The sequence below is a fragment of the Vombatus ursinus genome, unplaced genomic scaffold, assembly GCF_900497805.2.
Source record: "Vombatus ursinus unplaced genomic scaffold, bare-nosed wombat genome assembly UNPS02014959.1, whole genome shotgun sequence".
NCBI lineage: Eukaryota > Metazoa > Chordata > Mammalia > Diprotodontia > Vombatidae > Vombatus > Vombatus ursinus.
Window position 1 is genome coordinate 514,216 of NW_020954737.1, and position 22,353 is coordinate 536,568.

The 22,353-nt window shown below is 37.8% G+C and overlaps 1 protein-coding gene across 1 annotated transcript in view; it reads right to left on the reverse strand.

Moving 5' to 3' along the window:
* The window catches only part of RABL3 (RAB, member of RAS oncogene family like 3), a 58,222-nt gene that overhangs the window by 31,016 nt on the left and 4,853 nt on the right, over nt 1–22,353 (reverse strand). Inside the window, exons 2-3 of the mRNA XM_027845128.1 lie at nt 13,708–13,799; nt 2,132–2,261 (exon numbers count right to left, since the gene is read on the reverse strand). Coding sequence (XP_027700929.1) covers nt 2,132–2,261; nt 13,708–13,799 — 222 coding nt within the window. The remainder of the gene's footprint in view (nt 1–2,131; nt 2,262–13,707; nt 13,800–22,353) is intronic.

Sequence of the window (22,353 nt, forward strand, 5' to 3'; positions counted from 1 at the left end):
AAACTTGAGGAGGAAGAGATCATTATTGACTGGATGAATCAGGAAAATATACATGAAGAAGGCAGCATCTGAGCTGCACTTTAAAGGACATACAGGAATTCAACCATCACACGAAGACAGGGCTTGGTTGTTTAGAGAAGGAGAAGAAAAGATATTCCAGGCATCGGGAACAGTATTAACCAAGTTGCAAAAGTGTGTGGTGTGTGGTGACAGCCAGTAGTGCAGTGTGCCTATGAAGGACGCATGAAGTACTTAAAGGGGAACATATAAAGTTGGAAAGGTAGAGTAGGCCATATTGTGTAAAGTGCTTGGTTTAAACTGAACTTTTATTCAGAAGACAACAGAGACCCACTGAAGGGTTTTAAGAGAGGAATGAATGACACAAACAGATCCATGCATAAGGAAAATCAATGAGGCAATGGTATCAAAGATCAACTGGAGGGTGAATTCCGAGACTGGAAGCAAGAAGATCACAACAATGGAAATGGAGAAGAGAGGAGAGATTCAAGGGATTCTGTAGAGTTAGAATCAAAGGACTTTCTGACTAATTGAATACATCATGTGAAGGACAGGGAAGAGTCAAGGATAATGAAGTTTCAAACACAAGAGGTTGGGTGAATGACAGTTTACTGACAAAAAAAAAATACCATCAGGAGCAGTAGGTTTTTGAGGAAATATCAGAAGCTCAAATGTTGGGTTCAAAGTGCTGCTGGGAAAGACACATCTAGGTAGAAATATTCTATACACAGTCGGAAGTATGGGTTTGGGGCTCAGTTACCTGCCAAGAGGAGATAATGAGATCAACAGAAGAACAGAGTGCCAAGAGCACAAAGGGACAAGGACAAAATCTTGGAGAACAGCCATACCAATGGGTTTGAATGGGAAAGAGTGGAGATGTAGTGAAGGTGTCAAAGCAGGAATTGGTGAAGTCTCACTTAAGGAGAACCACTAAAGTAAGGTCTTTCTGAAGCCCTGGAGGGAAAAAATCCAAAGAAAGGTCAATAGTGGTCAACAGCCAAATGCTACAGAGGAGTAAAGGAAAAATAATGCCCTGGTGGGAAAAAAGAAAGCCTTCAGATTTGGCAATCGGGAATTCATCATTGACTTTTGAGATTACTGTGGGATTGTGAGAATGGTGGGGATAGAAACCAGACTGAAATAGGAGGGAAACTGAAGAGGAAATGAGTGGTGAAGATTTAGAGGCATCAGATGTGGAATAAAAAACAAAAACAACAACAAACTTTTTCAATAAGTTTGGCAGTGAAAGGGAAGAGTGATATGAGATGGAGCCTAGGAGGGTCATAGGAAAGTTTCTGTCTTTTTTTTTTTTTTTTAAAGAATTAAACTTCATGGCACTTCCACTTCACTTCTCTGCAGAAATGGTAGGTCCACAGGTGTGGTACACTGCACATGTTCTTAGAGGTTTTCAATGTATTAATCATTTTTTGCTTATTTCCCCCCTCTTTTACCTTTTTCTTAAAAAAAAAAAATACCTGTTACATGGCACAGGGCTCTGAGAGGGGGGTGGAAAACCAGGAGAAATTTTGGTGGTATACAAAAGTTATCAGTAAAAATTTATTTAAAAAAAAGAATTAAATCTCATTTTAATCTCAAGGTAAAGTAATGAGAATGATAAATGGAAATAAGGGTAGCTCGGTGGCACAGTGGATAGAGTGCTGGGCCTGGAATCAGGAAGACCTGAGTTTAAATCTGACCTCAGACACTTACCAGTTGTGTGACTCTGGACAAGACACTTAACCTTTTTGCTTCATTTTCCTCATCTGCAAAATGAACTGAAGAAGGAAATGGCAAACCATTGCAGTATCTCTGCCAAGAAAACCCCAAATGGGGTCACGAAGAGTTGAACATGAGTGAAACTAAATGACAACTAAAAAGATGGAAGTACTAAGGCAAAGTAAATGGTTTGATGCTATAACATATGTAGGGAAATTCAAGATCCACAAAACTGTGCTGGTCCTTAAGTTTCAAGTTCAAACCAATTACACTAGGCATTTGATGAACAAACATTCTTTACTGAACGAATATGACCCTCTAAGGTCACCTGGTGTTCTATGTCAGATGATTTCTAATTCCAGTGCATACTGGGGATTGAAAAAAACAAATACTTTACCATTTACGGAGTTGAAGAACACTGCACGTGTGCTTTTCACGCTGCTGGCACCGCCCACCGACCCTCCAACATCCCACAATTCAATATAGAAGGTCTTTTCTTCTGGTGTTCCTTCCTTATAGTCATGAACCTGATAAGTCAAATAAGGAACTACAGTAACTATTAAATAATGACTTACATGTATATAACACTTTAAGGTTACTAAGCATTTTTAGATATACCATCGCATTTGATGCTCATAACAGTCCTATGAGGTAGGCAGGGCAAGTGTCATTACCTCCCTTTTACAAATTAGGAAAACTGGATAAAGACAAGATTAAGTGACTTGACCAAGGGTCTACCACAAATAAATGGTGGCACCAAGACTGTAACCCTGATCTTATGGCTCTACTATACCCAGCTGCCTCTTCACATAGTTCTTTGATTTATGCTTCTTCCTAATTGTACCCTATAGAACCACCACTCCATTGTGAGTAAATTTCCTTATTACAAAAAAAAAAAAAAAAATCCAGGTTTCAAATGTAGATAATAGGATCTGGAATTCAGTTCTCCCACCATGTACCTCAAGGCTAGAGATAAAGGATCATAGAGGTAATAGCTGAAGCTATGCAAGTGAACAGATTGCCAAGAGACAGAATTTAGAGAAAGAAGGGTGGAGACAGAACCTTGGAGAATACCCACGTTAAAAGTTCTGGGAGACAGAAAGGAGTGATTTGGTGGTGTTAGTGACAGAAGATGGAAGTCAGAAGAGCAGCAGGTGTTGGGAGAAAGGTAATAAATTTATTTATGGGCACACTAAATTCAAAAACTAAGGTTTATATTATATACCATCCTTTAGTATTTGATGAGATAGTCAACTTCATCTTTTCAGAACTCAGCTACCTGGCAACCTAACCTCTCTGGGAAACTCAAAACATCAGATCTTAAAAGAGCTGCAGAGTGCTCACTGAGTGCAAGCCCTAAGCAGGAATCTACAACATCCCTGATAAAATAGACACTCAGCCTCCACTTTTAGACCTCCAGTGACTGGCAGCCCACTGCTTCCAGAGGTAGTCTATCCCACCTTTGGATGGCCTTTCTGCAGGTCTCAATACCGTCCCCAGTTCTACGCACTGGGGCCAAGCAGGACAGGTATAATCCCTCTCCTACATGACATTTCTTCAAATACTTGAAGAGTGCTATCAATAATATATATAGCCCCTATCTGCATCCAGAGAAAGAACTATAAATAAAAGTATGCATAGAATGATTTTACATATACATACATATTTGTGTCTAATGTTAGCCATCTTGAGGGGGGTGAAGGGAAGGGAAAAAAAGAAGGAAAAAATTTACATGATAATATTATCTATTTAAAAAGAATAGCAAGTTGTACATGACAGATTCACAGTTTCATGGGCAGCCATCTTTTTTTTAAAAGTATGCTATGTTAAGGAAATGCTTGTTTTATTCCATAAATTAAAATGAATAAAAAATTTTTTAAAATAACATGTAGTCCCATTAAGTCTTGTCGAAAATAATCTTTAGCTGGGGTTTGGGACAAGAAGATAAAGGGATTAGAGTGCAGAGAATAGTGTAGATAGGAACTGGTTCACCCAAGTCCTGGAGAAAGGAAAGTGTGGAGAGTATAGTCAATGCAGGGGTGATGGCCCGGGGAAAAATGTAGGGTGGATGGATCAGAAATCATGGTGAAAGATACACTTATTCTGCTTGGTGCTGAAACTGAACTGTAATCAATGGGAAGAAGTCATGGGAAAAAAGCATCTGGCTTAATATGAAGGAAGACAACAATTAAGAGTTGTTGAAAAATAAAATTGGTGGTACTTTGTGAGGCAAAGTCCTGCACTTGGAGTGAGAAAGATTCCCACTTCAGAATACTTTTTAAAAGTATTTTTTTAAGTCCTACCTCAGACACATATAAGCTGTGTGACCTTTAACAAGTCATTTAACTTCTCTAATTTTCAGTTTCTTCATCTGTAAAATAGGGGTAATAACAGCACCAACCTCACAGAGTTGTTGTGAGAATCAAATGAATTAAAGATTTATAAAGTACTTTGTAAACTTTAAATCACTATATAAATGTTAGCTATATTATTAGTGCTAGTTTTGCTGCTGAAGACATTCAAATATGGTTTCGATGACTGGAGTGAAGTAGATGACCTCCAAATCTAAAGGCCTATGATTCCGTGAAATGAAATAACACACACAAATGAAAGTGCTTTGTAAATTTATCAACAGCTATGCAAATATAATGCATTATTATCATTGTATTACAGTATAACAATTGATGGTCATTGTGATAACTCTGTGCTATCAATGAAAGGTTAAAGTAGATTTATTATCCTCTGTTTATGAAGATAGGAAAACATACACATGAGTAAAGTTTACATCTTAAATGGTTACAACTTTGGAAAAGTATTGGCACTTGTTATCTCTTAGTTATCTAGACGATCAGAACAACTTCTTGACTGTGAGTTCTAGATAACTAAGATTTTATGATATTCAAGTTAGTACTTTATTAGATAGCACCTTCTATAATTCTCAAGTGGTTTTATGTACATCTCCCTTTCAATCCTCCAACTATATGCAATGGAGGTATAAGTATAAGTCCTTTGAAGACAGGACCACGTCATATGCTTCCACTGAAACTTCCACAGCAAATTCTAGGCACATAGTAGTTAGATGCTCCATAAATACTTCCTGTCTTGAAGAGACTTTAAATGACATGACTAAGTAGTGCCTTTCAGTGTTAATCCTGAGCTGTGAGATTATATCTGATTTCACAAGTGAGTAATTCCTAAGAGAAAGCCTGCTGTTGACACAGTAAATGGTACCTTCTTCGAAGTCACTGCTAGCCTAAAAACACAATGTGGTAAGAAGTAATACAAAACATAAAAAGACATATTCTTTTTATGGAAGACAGGTCTCAGAGCACTTGAAATTTATGGTCACTAAAGATCCCACAGAAATTTTTGGAACAGTGAAGCACACAGATGGGTTGTTCATGAAGTGAGAAGAGGCACTTCAACATCTGCAGTTTAAAGTTCTGTTGTTATCAAGGACCTTCTCATTGGCTAAGACTCTCAGATTTTTATTAAACACCAAATTAGTAGTAAATAGATGGGATATTTGTCCCATTTTTTAAAATTTAATTTTCGTGGGTTACATTTTCAAGTTTCAAACTGTCTCCTTCCCTTCCTCTCCACCCCACACTAGAGAAGGCCCCCATTTGACACAGTTCTTTCTCTGGAGGTGATAGCATCTTTCTTCCTAGGTCCTTTGTAGCTAATCTGAATATTTATATACTCAAGATAACTCAGTCATTCAGAGTTATTTTTTGAACAATATTGCTGCTACTGTATAGAATATTCTTTTGGTTTAGCTCATTTCACTCTTCATTATTTCATGCAAGTCTTACTATGTTTTTCAAAATCAACCTGCTCATCATTTCTTATAGTATAATAGTATCCCAACACAATTATATACCACAACCTGTTTAGCCATTCCCCAATTGATAGGTATGCCCTCAATTTCCAGTTCTGTATCACCACAAAGAGAGCTACTATAAATATTTTATAACACATAGGTTCTTTTCCTTTTTCCTTGATCAACTTGAGAAACAAACAGTAGTATTGATGGATCAAACGGTATACACAGTTTTATAACTCTTTGGGCATAATGCCAGATTGCTCTCCAAAATGATTCAATCAGTTCACAGTTCCACCAACAGTGCATTCATGTTCAAATTTTTCCACATCCTCTCCAACATTTGTCATTTTCCCTTTCTATCATGTTAGCCAATCTGAGATGATGTATCAAAGTTGTTTTAATTTTGTATTTCTCTAATCAATGATTTAGAACATTTTTTCATATGACCATAGATACCTTTGATTTCTTCATCAAAAAACTGCCTATTCTTATTCTTTTGATCTTTTATCAATTGTGAAATGATTCATTCTTATAAATTCAACAAAATTCTCTATGTGTTTGAGTTATGAGATCTTTATCTGAGAAACTGTTTATAAAATTTTTTTCTCAATTTTCTGCTTTCCTTCAAATCTTAGATACATTAGTTTTATTTGTACAAAAGCCTTTTAATTTAATATAATTAAAATTATCCATTTGACATCTCACAATGCTCTTTATCTTTTGTTTATTCATAAATTCTTCTCCTATCCATAAATTTGATAGGTAATATGTTCCATGTTCTTCATATTTTCTTGTAGTATCTCTCTTTCTATCTAGGTCATGTATCCATTTTAACCTTATCTTGGTAAATGGTATAAGATATTGGTCTATACCCAATTTCTGCTCAACTGTTTTCCAGTTTTCTCAACAATTTTTACTCGTGAATTCTTATCCCTAAAACTTAAATTTTTACAATTGTCAAACACATGGTTACTATAATCGTTTACTACTATTTATTTTACTTCTACTCTGTTCCACTGATCCACCTTTCTATTCCTTAGCCAGTACCAGATTGTTTTCATAATTAGTACTTTATAATATAGTTTAAGATCTGGTACTTCCAAACCTCCCTCCTTTACATTTTTTTCATTAATTCTTTTTATATACTTTTGTTCTTCCAAATGAATTTTACTGCTTTTTTCTAGCTAAATAAAATAATTTTTAGTAATTTAATGGGAATGGCATTGAACTAATTAATTTAGGTAGAATTGTAATTTTTATTATATTGGCTCTGCCCACCCATAAACAATTAATATTTCTTTCCACTTATTTAATCTAATTTTATTTGTCTAAAAAGTATTTTATGATTACGTTCATGTAGTTCCTGGGTTTGTTTTGGCAGGTATACTTGCAGGTATTTTATGCTGTCTCAGGTTATTTTAAATGGGGTATCTCTTCTTTTTTTTATTTTTTATTAATTTATTTTGATTTATCACAATCACTTCCATATGCTTTTGAGTTTAAAATTTTTCTCCCCCTTCCTACCCACCACCCTCCCAAGATGGTGCACAATCTGATATAGGCTATACATATACGTTCCTATTAAACATATTTTCATATTAGTCATGTTGTAAGTAAGAGTTAAAACCAGAAAGAGGAAACAAAACTCAACAGAAGAAAAAAAAATAGCAAATAGTATGCTTCGATCTGCATTCAAACTCCATAGTTCTTTCTTTGGATGTGGAAGGCATTTTCCATCATGAGGCCATTGGAGAAGTCTTAAATCCTTGTATTGCTGGGAAGAGTTAAGTTTATCAATATTAGTCATCGCACAACGTGGCTGTTATCATGTACAATGTTCTCTTGGTTCTGCTCACTTCACTCAGCATCAGACCATACAAGTCTTTCCAGGTTTTTCCAAAGTCAGCCTGTTCATCATTTCTTATAGCATAACAGTATTCCATTACATTCCTATACCACAACTTGTTCAGCCATTCCCCAATTGATGAGCATCCTCTCAATTTCCAATTCTTTGCCTGGGGTATCTCTTCTTACATGGTTTTGTTGGTGATATATAGAAACGCTGATGATTTATGTGGGTTTATTTTATAACCTACTACTTTGCTAAAATTTTTTCAACTAGTTTTTTAGTTGAATCTCTAGGATTTTCCAAGTATATCACCTGCAAAAAGAGATATTAGCTCATTGTCTATTTTGATTCCTTCAATTTCTGTTTCTTCTCTTATTATTAGCATTTCGAATACAATATTGAAGAATAATGGTGAGAATGGGCATCCTTGTTTCACTCCTGATGTTACTGGGAAGGCTTCCAGCTTATCCCCATTACAAATAATGTTTGCTGATGGTTTTAGGTAGATGCTTCTTATCATTTAAGGAAAAACCCATTTATACCTATGCTTTCAAGTGCTTTTAACAGGAATGAGTGTTGTATTTTGTCAAAAGCATTTTCTGCATCTATTGAATATAATCATATGATTTCTTTGTTCCATTTTAAGTCATTTTTTTTGGTAATCTTCAAAAGAAACTATATACTAAAGGAAATTAGATATTGTCATAAAGAACACAGGATGTTGCAAGTGTTCTCCAAATACATTAAGTCTAGGAATTGTGTCTGCTGAATCACGCTTTACGTGCCCTTTCCAGAGACAGGTAAAGTCAGAATCCTTTTGTGGGAGAGATGGAGAAAAGGAAGCACCACATCAGTGATGGGGTAGTAGAAGTGAATGGCTGCCATCACTACTGATGAATGCTTTGATCTCTCTCAACTACTTTCCTTACCCTGCTATTTGTTATGCTTCCGTGATAGCATTTCAATGCCCACTAGGGTGGGAAATTCTTCTCAATTTACTCTTGCTTATTTACCCTCAGCTGGATACATTTGGCTTTGTGCCCAGATTGTTTTCCCTTCTCCTTTCTACCTCAAAATTTGTCTGGTGCAAATTTCATTTTTCCCTGAAGTCTCGGGAAGAGTTGGCCCTTCTCTTTCCAAAGCTAATCTCGTCTTGGATGTTATTATCTAGCCTATCTTCAGAATTATTTTTTCAAACTCTCTGCCATTGACTCTTTCTTCTCTACCTTGAATCAGTGACACAATTATCCTTATGAGGGGAGGAAAAAAAAAACCTCACACCTTCAATTGATCTGTTGTCCCTCTAACCCAAGGGATCTTAACCTCTTCTGTGTCATGAACTCTTTTGGCAAACTGGTAAAACCTCTGGCTTCTTCCCAGCATGTTTTTAAATGCATAAAATGAAACACATAGATTTATAAAAGAAACCAATAGTAGTAAAATAAAGATATACTTTTTTGCCATCCAAGTTCACGGACCCCTTGAAACCTAGGAACCTATGGCTCTAGAAACTACTTCACATTATTGTAGTCATTGTGTTTATTGTTTTCTTGTTCTCTTCACTTACACCTATCAGTTTATACAGATTTTTTTAGCTTTTATTTTCATTTTCAGAGTGAAGAAGCATTTTAAAAAGTTAATCTGTCCCTCTTGTCCTCCTCTCTCCCACAAAGAGAAAAAAAAAAGAAAAAAAGGAAGGAATGATGGAAGGAAGGAAGGGAGGGAGGAAAGAAAGAAGGAAGGAAAATCTGGCAAAACAAATTCCCCACATTAGCCATGTTCATTTCAGTACTTCTTACGGCACAATAATATTACATTACGTTCATATGCTATAATTTGTTTAGCCATTATCCAACATTCTCCCTCAGTTTCCAGTTTTTGGTCACCAAGAGAAGAGATGCTTTACATATTTTGGTACATGTAGATTTACTGCTTCTCTTTCCTTGATTACATTGGGGTATAGGCTTGATGGTGGTTTAAGTAGCTGGGTCAAAGGATATGTGCAGAGTTTGTTAACTTTCTGGGATTAGTTTTAATTTGCTTTTCAGAATGGCAACACCAATTCACAGCTTCATTAAAATGGCACTACCGTACCTGTCTCCCCAAAGCCCAACATTTGTCATTTTCCTTTTTTTGTCATCAGTGCCAGTCTTATAGGTATGAGGTAGACCTTCACAGTTACTTTGATTTGTTTTTCTTTCATTACTAGTGATTAATAGCATTTTCCCATGATTGTTAATAGCTTGTTTTTCCTCCTTTGAAAACTCCTGACCATTTATGTATTGCGGAACAGATCTCAATTGCATAATTCAATTAGTTCCTTATATATCTCAGAAATGAGAGCTTTATAAGAAAAATTTCTTTATAAGAAAAATGTTCCTGAGCATTTCTGGTATCTTTGCTCTGGTAATTAAATTATATTGGTTAAATTTTTACATTAGATTATTACAGTCAGGGTTGTCATTTCTCTTGTCTGGAATTAAATGAATAAAATAGGGTTTCAAAATTCCAGTAAAGCAAATTTAAATTACATGCCATGTCTGTTCCCAGAGTATAAAATCAGAGATAAAAAAAATTCTGTATGTTTGGTTATCATATAATTAAGGAGGTTACACTTACATCACTTTCAAAATGAAAAAGTTCTGCAAAAGAAAATTCATTTCCCCCTTTTCAGTAAGTTTGAACCAACCTTGCAGCTGACATTAATCCAGATTTACCTTAAGAATGTATATTCAACTCATTAATCATACCTCTTGAAATGAAAACCCACTACATCATCATGTTGTTCATTTCTATATTTACTTGGCATCTCAGTAGAACAGAAATAAGCTAAATGTGATATAACTATTTCCAAGGGAGTTTTGAAAAGGTGTATTCTAATGGATCCACCTACAATCGAGAGGGCCCCACTCACAGCCTCTATTAAAACAGGAGCAGTAATGGCAATATAAAACTACTCCAGAAAACAGTTGTTTCAAGTTACTTAGGTAGAAGTATTGTAAAGTCAAATTCTTTCTGAAGGAAAAAAGTGTTTATTTCATTATATCAAGTCATAATTACTTAAATTCCTATAGAATTTTTTTTCTCTAAAGAGTCTTGAAACAAAAACCTATTATACTTTGTGTCCCTGAAGAAATGTGATCTTTTTAAAGCTGTAGGGCAGAAATGATCAATAAATCTAGACTGCAATATTCAGGAATGAATGGAGGATAATTTTCAGCTCAGCCCAAGCTCCATTCTTACCAAAAAAAACCAAAATATATCTTAAAATCACAGAATGTTAGAACTAGAAGGAATATTTTTTTAGCTCAACCATCTATAATAGATGAGGAAACTGACGTCAGAGGAGGTTAGGCAACTTGCCCAATTAGTTAGAGGCAGCTGTGGCAAGAACCTAGGTTTCCTGATTCCTACTCTGGTGCTATTTTCTTTTTTTCCCCCCAATTTTTTTTTTTGTAAATAGCATTTTATTTTTTCCAATTACATGTAAAGATAGTTTTCAATATTCATTTTTTATAAGATTTTGAGTCCCAAATTTTTCTCCCTCCCCTTTTCCTCTCCCCCAAGACGGCATGCAATCTGACACAGATTATACACGTGCAATCATGTTAAACATATTTCCACATTAGTCATGTTGTGAAAGAAGAATCAGAACAAAAGGGAAAAATCATGAGAAAGAATAAAAAAATCCCCCCCCCCAAAAAAGTGAAAATAGTATGCTCTGATTTGCATTGAGACTCCATAGTTCTTTCTCTGGATGTGGATAGCATTTTCCATCATGAGTCTTTTGGAATTGTCTTAGATCACTGTATTGTTGAGAAGAGCCAGTCTATCACAGTTGATCATCACATAATGTTGCTGTTACTACGTACAATGTTCTCCTGGTTAGTGCTATTTTCGCTATATCAAATAATCCAATAAACTATAGATATAACTTGATTTTTCAAAAAGGAACTGGTGAGTACCAAACAGGCCAAAATAATCAGCCAAATAGGTTGTGGACGCTGTGGCTTTTCCTCCTAGAGCTTATGTATATGCTTGGGGTCTATAATGATGAGAATACCTAGCTCTATATACCTTGATTCCTACTTTGGGGATCCATAGGGAATTCTAGTCCTATTCTTTCAGTGCAATGTACTTTCTGAGCAGTAGGGTGGGAGGGGCAATTACCTAACATCCCTGGTATAGCTCTGAGAAGTCCAATTTCTTCCTTCCACATAACATGGATTATTAAAGTTAATAATGGACGGGAAGTTTTCAGAAGAAGAAATCAAAGCTATAGTCATCTAAAAATGCTCTAAATCATTATGGATTAGAGGAGTGCAAATTACAATAACTTTGAGGTACCACCTCACACCTACCAGATTGATGACAGAAAAGGAAAATGACAAATGTTGGAGAGGATGTGGGAAAAATAGGCAAACTAAAACACTGTTGGTAGAATTGTGAACTGATCTGACCATTCTGGAGAGCAATTTAGAAAGAATTATGCCCAAAGGGCTAGAAAATTGTGCATACCCTTTGATACAGAAATACCACTACTAGGTCTATATCATAAAGAGATCAAAGAAAAAGGAAAAGGACCTTTTTAAAAGTACAAAAATATTATAGCAGCTCCATTTGTGTGGCAAAGAACTGGAAATTGAAGGGATGCCCATCGATTAGGGAATGGTTGGACAAGTTGTGCTATATGATAATAATGGAATACTATTGTGCTATAAGAAATGATGAGCAGGATAGGTTTTAGAAAAACCTAGGAAGACATATATGAACTGATGCAAAGTGAAGTAAGCAGAACCAGTAGAATATCATACACAGTAATGGCAACATTGATCAACTGTGAATGACTTGGCTATTTACACCAATACAGTGATGCAAGACAATTCTGAAAGACTTATGATGAAAAATGCTATCTGCCTCCAGAGAAAGAACTGATGGAGTCTTGAATGCAGATTGAAACATACTTTTTTTTTAAACTTTATTACTCTTGGGGGTTTTTGAGTCTGTGTTTCCTTTTACAATATGGCTAATATGGAAATGTTTTTGCATGACTGCACATGTATAATCTATATTGAATTGCTTGCCTTCTCAAGGGCAGGGAGAGAATATGGAACTCAAAATTTTAAAAAATCAATGTTAAAAGTTTTTTGTTTCATGTAATTGAGAAAAAAATTAAATTAAATATAAAAAAGTTAATAATTATGAAGAGCTAATTTCTTATAATTTAATCTGTCTTCTTTGGGCCGTTAACCAGCAGAGTTATACTCTACCTATAGAATTCAAAGCTTTACCAGTTTGATCTCCAACTTGATTTGAATATGCCATGTCTCACCCACCCCACCCCATTCAAAATAATAAAAAAAGGTTAGTAAATTAAGGCCGGTAGTGTCACCTCCCTCACAAGACTTGCTGTCATCCCGGCAGGCTTCTAATTAACTTCAGGATTCTTTTACTCTACTAACTCCACCCCCCTTTCTGAAACCTTGCTGATCTCAAACATATCTTCAGGGGAAAAAAAAAACTAGAACCTCTTATTTTAAAGATTATGCTCCATGAGGTTGGTCGCATGCTTAACTGGTGAGGCTAAAGGAACCATTAAAGCTTTCTTCACTATTCCATGATTTTGGAGTGACCTGAGATCATTCAAACTGTTCTGCTTTGCTCCCTCTGGAAACCAAGTTTCAGGAACAGGCATCTGTATTCCACGTTCTTTCTAATTTATTCAAGCTTTTAGTATTGTTAGCACATGCAACTTAGGACAAAATTAGTCTCAGGTATGTTTGCTAATACACATAATTGTTTTTGTACTACTCCATAATTAAGACAAAAATAGCAAGATATTAAAACAATATCCCCTATACTCTCCTCTCCCCTATTTCCAATCCATCACCTTCACTCAAGTCAGGAAAGAGTCAAATCAACAGAAGTGACCCAACTATAAGGCAACATCTTTGCTGAGATGATCCCAGAACTACTTGTGTGGAAGCTGTGCTCTACCATATGAGCAACTGCACATGCCTCAGTCTTATCAGAAATCCCAGGTGTGGACCCAATGACCAGGAACTAAGGCTACAATCCCAAGTCGCACAACCTGGCAGGTCCAGTAATACACTGAAATAGACATGCATTGTATAGCACTTTGAGCCAAGCCCTTATCAAAAAGTTCTCAGACTTAACCTATTTAACAGTTTAATTTGACCCTGTAATTTAAAGGTATATAATGAATTCTGAAAGAATTCATTTCTTTAGCTTATATAAATATAGTTTTTGGAAAAACTAAAATCTAAAGACTACATACTCGGACATCCACTGAGCAGCCCACGGTCCAGGATGGATTTCCCAACACCTGATTTTGACACAAAAGATGAACAAGTGAAGATTTCCCAACACCTGAAAAAGATACAAATACTTCAATTTGTGTGTATATTGGAATCTATCTTCATATCTCTCAGGACAAAACCTTGTCTCTTACTTTACAGAGATTAAAGGCATCCATCTTATCTCTCCTCCCCTAATCGACACCTCAAAATCTCCCTATTAAATGTGTCCTTCCATCCCTATCCCTTCTCCCTGCCATAGCTAACTTCTCCACTTGTGCACTTTATCCTATCACTACAGAATTTCATCAAGAGCTTACTCCAGTAAGCATTCCCTCCCCCGTCAGCTTCCCCCAGCTCCATTTTCTCTCCTTCTCTCTCTCTTTTCTTCAATTTTTCCCTATTTACTGGTTTCTTACATACTGCCTAAAAACAAAATCCAATGGTTTAGTCTTTAAAAAAACAAAAAGAAAAATCTGCCTTTGACCTTACAGTTGCCTCAAGCTATCTTCCTGTATCTATCTTTCCCTTCTCTGCTTAATCTCTAGAATGAGTAGTGTCAAATCACTGCCTCTACTTGGTTACTTACTCACTCCTCAATATTTTATAATCTGGCTTCTAAAATTACCATATGATCGAAACTTTTCTTAAGGTCTCCAATGATGTCTTAATTGCTAAATCCAAGTGCTCCTTCTTTCCCTCAGTCTTCCACCTCCTTGACCTGTTTACATTTTTCAACACTGCTGACCACTGTTCCTCCTGCATTCCTCATCATCTCCTGGCTTCTATGACACTGATCTCTTCTAGTTGTTCTCCTACTTACATGATAGCTCTTTTAAAATCTCCTTTGATGGCCCATCATCTTCCTGACCTTCTAAGAATGGGAGTTCCCCAGGTTCTGTCTCAAGCCTTATTTTCTTCTTTTCATACTCTCTTGTGGTGAATGCATCTAATGGTTTGGGTTCAGTTATCACCTGTATGCAAAAAAACCCCCAGAAATCTATATGTCCAGTGCTAATCTCTTTCCCTGAAATCTGGTGCTATATTACTAGCTGCCCACTGGACAACCTGCACAACACACACACACATTTTTAAACCCAGGTCACCATGGCCAAAAATCTCAATACCTATTAGAAAACACAGTGGTGATGAATGTCTTTGTTCTTAGCTAAACTGGTTCTAAGACAGCAGATAATCTCTCATATTCCAAGTTTTTCCAGCTTTATAAAACCTGACAGAGCTTGCACTCCTTTGGGAAACCAAGGCCATCTCCCAGCCATGAAGCACCAGAATTAGACTGCTGTGGTAGAAAAGAGGGTTGATCAAGTCAGAGGGGTGAGGGATAAAACATGGATAGGCTGAGTGACCCACTTGTATACATGAACTATTGGAAGAAATAGAGAAAAGCCTTCAGTAGGGGTGAGTGGATTCTCTAATAGGATGGTACAGCAGAAAGGACACTGAATTTGAAGTCATAATACTGAGATCTGAATCCTGGCTCTGCAACATCCTATTTATGTGACCTACAGCAAGACATTTCACCTCTCTGACCCTCAGTTTCCTCATCCAATGATCTCTAAGGTCCCTTTCAGTTCTAAATTCCGTGAGGCTATGGATGAATGAACGAAAGCTCTTATGTACTAATAGTTATGACTTAGATGAAAGACTCAAAACAAGAATCACATATGATCGATCAGAAGGGGGAGAGGTAGCAATTCACATGGGTTGAGTTTTCACTCACACCAAAAGAACTACAGATCCACTGAAGTGTTTAAGAGCACTTAACCTGCAAACTCTGTCCGATTATCAAATGCGCCATATTACCAGAGGAGCTGAACTTCGTCCACGTAAACATTCCTGTTTTAAATGAAATCATAGGCCGTGAAATTGGAGGATGATTTGCCCCCATGCCCAAAGACAATAAGAAGCATCATTTCATGGCCCACTTGGTCACCTTGCCTTTGAATGCTCATAATGAATGTAAGCCAATGGATGGCCATCTGTTAGCAGGGGACGAAGTGGAGAAATTCTACGAAAACCTTGATGAGATCATCTCAATTCATGGAGCTTATCCCTTAGTACCTGGTGACTTCAATGTGAAAGGGAGAAGCCCAGCAGCAAAAGCAGTCATCCGTACATAGGATTTAGGGCTGAGAAATCTTCCATGCCAATCCTCTTGTTTCACAGATGAGAAAACTGAAGCTCAAGGAAGAGAAGTGGTTTGTTCAAGGTCACTTATATAAGGAGTAGCACGAATACTAAAAGACAGGTGCAAAGTGTGGGCAAGCACTAAATGAAATCATAAAAAATGAAGCTGCATTTTGCCAGGAAATGTCTGGTGATCAGTCATTTCATAATCAACAATCTGTGTGCAGTCAAATCATTGTCTGGTTAGAGCAAAATGGACAAGTATTTACTAAGACTTAAAGCTGCATCCGTCTAACTTAAAAAAGCTGTAAAATCTGAAAAATGGAAACTGGATAAAAGACAATTCAATTCTACAGGCATTTGCTGAGTGGCTATTATATATAAGATACCCACTGTGTGTTAGATGCTAGAGAATATAAGGATAAAAATTAAATAGTCCCTGCCCTAAAATTGTTTACGGTACACTGTACACAGATAAAGATATACAAAATACATACAAGTAAATATAAAGTAACTTTGGTGGGAATACCAACACAATCCCTCTCCCCCAAAGCTACGGAAAAGATCTCCTAAACAATATGGCCCACGAATACACTAGAGGGCTTTGATGACAAATGAGGTCATTTTATGCTGGGGGGTTGGAGGAATGGGGGACACAGCCTTTGCAAACACACTGATGATGCTGAAAGACGTTAAATAATAATGATGATGATGATGATGATAAAAATAATAGCTGACAGTTACATAGCACTTACTGTGTGCCAGACATGATGCTAAATGCTTTACAACTACTATCTCACTTGATCCTAACAATAACCCTGAGAGGTAGGTGCTATTAGTACCCTCATTTTGCAGATGAGGAAACTGAGGCAAAGAAAAGTTAAGTGCCTTGACCAGGGTCACACATCTAGTTATACTCTACACCAATTAGCTATACTTTGTTCTTCCCAAACCTAGTTTTTCTCACCATGACTTTCAAACTGCCTCCCCCAGGCCACTACTCCTGCTCTGGGTACATTCTTCTCTCTTCACAATCTCAACCCTTTAGTTGGAACCAGTGGCTACCGTCCTGTAGTCTCCAATCTGTTGATCCTTTGTCCCAAGCTTACACCCTGTAAAGCCACAACCCTAGATCCTGCCTCTCATCCACCCCTTTTGCTCCTCATCATATGCTCCTGAAGGGAGTTAGAGGAATTCATCACCCCTCCCCCATCACTACAAAATTATATTACCTAATCTCAATTGGGCCCTTATTACAGTAAGGCAATCCTTTTATTCCTCCCTAATTGATTCTCTTACTCCCTCCCAAAATAGCTGTTCTAAATCTTCTCTCCTCAAGCCTCTCACAGCACCTCTTCCCCCACCCTGCCAGATGAGATCCTTGCCTCACACTTCACAAATAGAAAAAAAAAATAAAGAAAAGAAAAAGAAATTGAGGCAATTCACCAAGAGCTCACTCTTTCCCCTCTCCTCATCAGACAATCCCTTAGCACCATTCCTGACCATTTTATCCTTCATTAATGAAGAGATGGCTCTTTCCATCAAAGCTGACTCCTCTACCTGTACTCTTGATATCAACCCCTCCCATCTTTTCCAAAAATCGGCCCCATTTTCACCCCTCTCTCTCCTCTAATCTTCAATCTTTGGTTCCATCTGTGTTGTCTACAAATACTCCTAAATCTCTCCCACCCTTAAAAAAACCCCAAATGGGTTTCACCCTCCCTGCTATCATCCTGCATCTCTCCTCTCTATCTCAGACAAACTAGTATAAAGAGTTATCTACACATGGTGCCTTCACTTCCTCTCCTCTTAACCCTCTGCAACTGAGCTTCCAGCCTCATTGTTCATTTGAAATTGCTCTCTCCAAAGTTACAAATGATTTCTTAGTTGTCAAACCTATAGCCATTTTTCAAACCGCATTCTTCTTGATCTCTGCAACATTTGACACTGTTGACTACTTTCTCCTTCTGGATAAACTCTGGGTTTTCAAAACACTTTTTTTTTTCTTGGTTCTGCGCCTACATTTCTGATTTATTTCTGTCTCTTTTGATAATTTATCATACGTGTCACACCTACTGTTTTAGGATTTCTTATCTTTTCTCATTACACTCTCACTTGGTGACTTCATGTTCCCATAGGTTCCATTACCATTTCTATGCTGATGATTCCCAGACCCATCTGTCTAGTCTTAACCTTCATCCCAAGCTCCAATCCTGCTTCACCAACTGCTTACTGGACAGTTCAAACTGAATGTCCAGAGATACCTTGAGCTTAACATGTCCAAAACAGAACTCATTTATCTTTCCCCAAAACCCATCCTCTCTTCCAAACTTCCCTATGGCTGTCAAGAACACCACCATCCTTCCCATCATCCAGGTTCACAATCTCAGAGTCATTCTTGACTTCACTCTCACCCCACATCCAATCAGTTCCCAAATCTTGGTATTACTCTCTGCACAACATCTCTTGCCTATTTCCCTCATTCTCAACTCAAACTACTACCACCGAAGTTCAGGCCTTCATTATCTCTCACCTGGACAATGGCCTCCCCATCTCAAGCCTCTCCCTATTCCACATAGACACTAAAGTGATTTTCCAAGTCAGCTCTGATAATGTTACTCATAGCTCCTCTCACCACTCAAGAAATTCCAGTGGCTACTTACCACTTCTAAGATGAAAAACAAACTCTTCTGCTTGGTATTTATAGGTTTTTACAACTTGGCCTCTTCTTACATCTAACTCCTTTCTACGCACCCTTTGATCCAGCCATACTAGCCTGGTCTATTCTTGTTCCATACACATGATTCTCCATCTCTGTGCTTTGCGTGAACCATCATCACTCTCTGTGAGAGGCAATCCTTCCCCCCAACTTCTTGGAATCTTTGGTTTGCATTGACTCAGTTCAGGTGACACCTCGTACATGACGCCTTTCCTGATGACCTCAGCTGCTAATGCACTCCCTCCCAAAATGACACAGACAGACAGACAGACAGACAGACACACACACACATACTTACACAGACACGGCAGCTAGGTGGTGCAGTAGATAGAGCACTAGGACTGGAGACAGGAAGATCTGAGTTCAAATCTGGCCTCAGACACTTAGGTGTTGTCTTCCTAATTACAATGTAAGCACCCTTGAGGCAGGTATTGGTTCACTTTTGTCAGTATCTACCTCAGCCCTTAGCACAGTGCCTAACAGTAAATGCTAACTAAATGTTTATTGATAGATGTATTGAAGAGTTGAGGATAACTATGAGATGCCAAACCTGGGCAAATGGGAAGATGGTAATGCCATCCAAAGAAATAGGGAAGTTAAAAAAAGTGGGTTGGGGGGGAGAGAGAATGAGATCTCTTTTAAACATGTTGAATCTGAAATATCTATTAGGCATTCAGGAGATACCCAGCAAGCAGTTGGTGATAGAGGATTAGAGGTCGGGTGAGGAGCAAGGGTTAGGTTTAGAAGTCATCTGCAGAGAGATAACTGACTCCATGTGAGCTGAAGAGATCACTAAGTGTAGAAGGGAGAGTTTTTAAGGTAGCTAGCATTTATCTAGCCCTTTAAGATTTGCGAAGCACTTTACTTATTTTATTCCTTTTGATCCTGACAACGCTGTGGATTAGGTTTTGTTTTGGAGGCAATTTGGGTTCAGTGACTCACTCAGGGTCACATAGCTAGTAAGTGTCTGACAGCAAATTTGAACTCGGGTCCTCCTGACCCCAAGACTGGTGCTCTATCCACTTTACCACCTACTGGTCCCCTGAGGATTGGGTTTTACAGATGAGGAATCTGAGGCTAAAAAGGATTAAGTGACTTGCCTTAGGTTACACAACTTTTGTTTGTTGTTTGTGCGGCCTTCTTGAAGAGGACCAAAGACATCACAAGGGGGATATCTTGACAGGCAAGTGAATTGAATTTAAGTGAGGCAGGGCTGTACAAAGTCATCAGCCTCATCTTTTCCTCCAGAGAATTTGGGTCCAGTGGCAAAATATACATTAGGGTGACTGGAGATAGCCCCAGATGAAGTGGGAAATCTTGGCCTTTTTAAACTAAGGTCTTTCCCAGGTCTCAGTTTGTCTGAGGCAACACCCATTCAGTGATAAAGGCTAGATAAGAAGTGAGGTAAAAAATGGCCTCTTTTACTACTCTAAAAAAAGAAACCAATCTGGGAAGGGAAGACCCTCAAGAGTTTCTGGCCTCAACAGAAACAACTGCTACTTACACTCACTGTAAGCCAACAAAACACAACTATCAGTAAGTACAGAATTATCATCATATGTAGAAAATGTTTTACCTATGTAAAAACAGTAGCCAAAACAAGTCGGCAGAATCTAGCAAATGTTTCAGCCAGGAAACAATTTTGCCAACCAGAGAAATATGACAGCCAAGGGCAACACTGGTTTAGAGAACAAAATCATTTCCAAAATATTATGGAGGAAAAAAAGATGCTTATTGATTTTGTTTAAAAAATTGATTCATAATAAAATTCAGTCTTGAGGGTCTTAGCAAAATGACAGAGGCAACAACAATGGAGATACTTTTTTCAACTTTCTGGTTAGTGTGAGCATTAAGTATAACAAGGTAATGTCATAGATATCTTGCACAATTTCCAAACTAAATGATTCTGAATTGATAGGGAGGCTGCCCAAACATTGCCATAGGACAAAGTCCTAAATGTACAGAGTCTCAGAATCCCACAAAGTCTCTTCAGTAAAATCCACAGCAAATCTACACAGGAAAGCCAAAGAAGATAAAAAGACACACGCTGTCCAATGATGTGCTGCTGGCCAGGCAGACTACTGAATTATGTACTGATGGACATATCACATACTAGAACACATATGTTCTAATATTACAAATAAGATAGTGGATTTGGCCCAGAAATAAATAGAAAGAAATTGGGCTGGATTGCATTTGGGAAACTGTACAGAACTTTTAATGACTTCAGACTACTGAGTGTCACAAAAGTTGGTTAAGAGGAAGGCATTATACTACCTGTCAAAATACTAAGCAGCACCCGGGACCCTCCAAATTCATGCTTTGCCTACCCTGTGACATCACTGCTCCAGCCTGCCCATACAACCCACACATCATTGACCCTACCCATTCACCTGTGATATCATTGGCTCCATGTATACATACCATAGGTGGACTATTCAATCAATTAATCCCCCCTACAGTTAAGATCAACCTTGAGGCTTACTCTATTCACACTTTGAAACCAATACTCCTACCAGTTATCCTACATACCTTCATGATAAGAAGGAACCCTAACGAGCACCCTGCTCTGGCTTTCTATCCTATGGCCAGAAAGAAGATTTGTGACTCATACGTACCCCTGGGGACTTTACAGCTTTCCACTCTAGCCCAGCATGGAGTCAAGTTATCCAAGCAGTAAACAAAAGCAACTTTCTGGTTTTCCACTTGTTTTAGTAACCTATTCCCTTTTTCTAAATGCAACAGAGTAACTTTGGGGATTCACAGAAAATAACTAACTGAAAAGAAGAACTGATCCAATTTACTTCTTCTTGCTACCTTCTACACCTAGCAGCAAAGGCATTATAAATAAATTATTTTGTGATAAACCAACTGCCACATTCAGGGAAAAAAGAAAAGATCACAAGTATAGAGCTTATAAATCTTGAGAAAGTTTATTGAAACATATTCTTTGTAGCCATTAGAAGTCTCAGGATAGCTGGAGATGAGATGCTGCTCAGGTGCCTTAATTTGAGAGAACAGAGGTCCTAAGACTTAGATTTGCCAGCAAAGGAAAAAGAAGCAAAATAGGGAAAGGTGGAAGCTCCCCAAATGGCTCACAGGGTATTGGCTGGTATCCCCAAGAAGTCACAGGACAGCTATAGCACTGGAGATAGCTTTCTACCATCTGGGCAGTGAAGATGCTTGGGGGGTTGGAGGGAATGAGGGAAGAGGGGACTAGTATTTTTGTTTAGTACCCCTGCTTTCCTTTTTTATGCAAAAAAAAAAAATCTTCTCTTTGATGTACATGAAGTATGTCTCAATTTTCTAGTTCCCAACGGTTCCAGGGCAGCAACTGTCTGTATAACACAGCAAAAGTAGGGTTGGCAGGGTCATCCTCTGTATTTCTGCTTCAACTGCAGCAATCACTTATCCATAGGACTAGGGTGCTACAAAGAAAACAGCTTCACCTCAGCTGAAAATTCTGGAAAGACGGTAACCTCCACAATTTAGGGATGTAAGAAAAGACAGTGAAATTGTCATAAGGTAGCCTAAGAAGTCTTCTGTGTCTAGCACTTCCACTGCCAGGAATTGTGCTGAGGCTTGTTCCCCCTAAATGGAGAACAATGGAGCCTTCGCTTAGAAGGGTTTACAGTTGGCTGGGGGGGAAGGGGCGTGATATGGTTCTCCCAATCTTGCTTCAAGTATAGCAACCACTTGCTTCACCCTTCCTTAGATGAGGAGCTCCTCCATCTGGGCCACCCCCTCCCCCTCCCCCTCC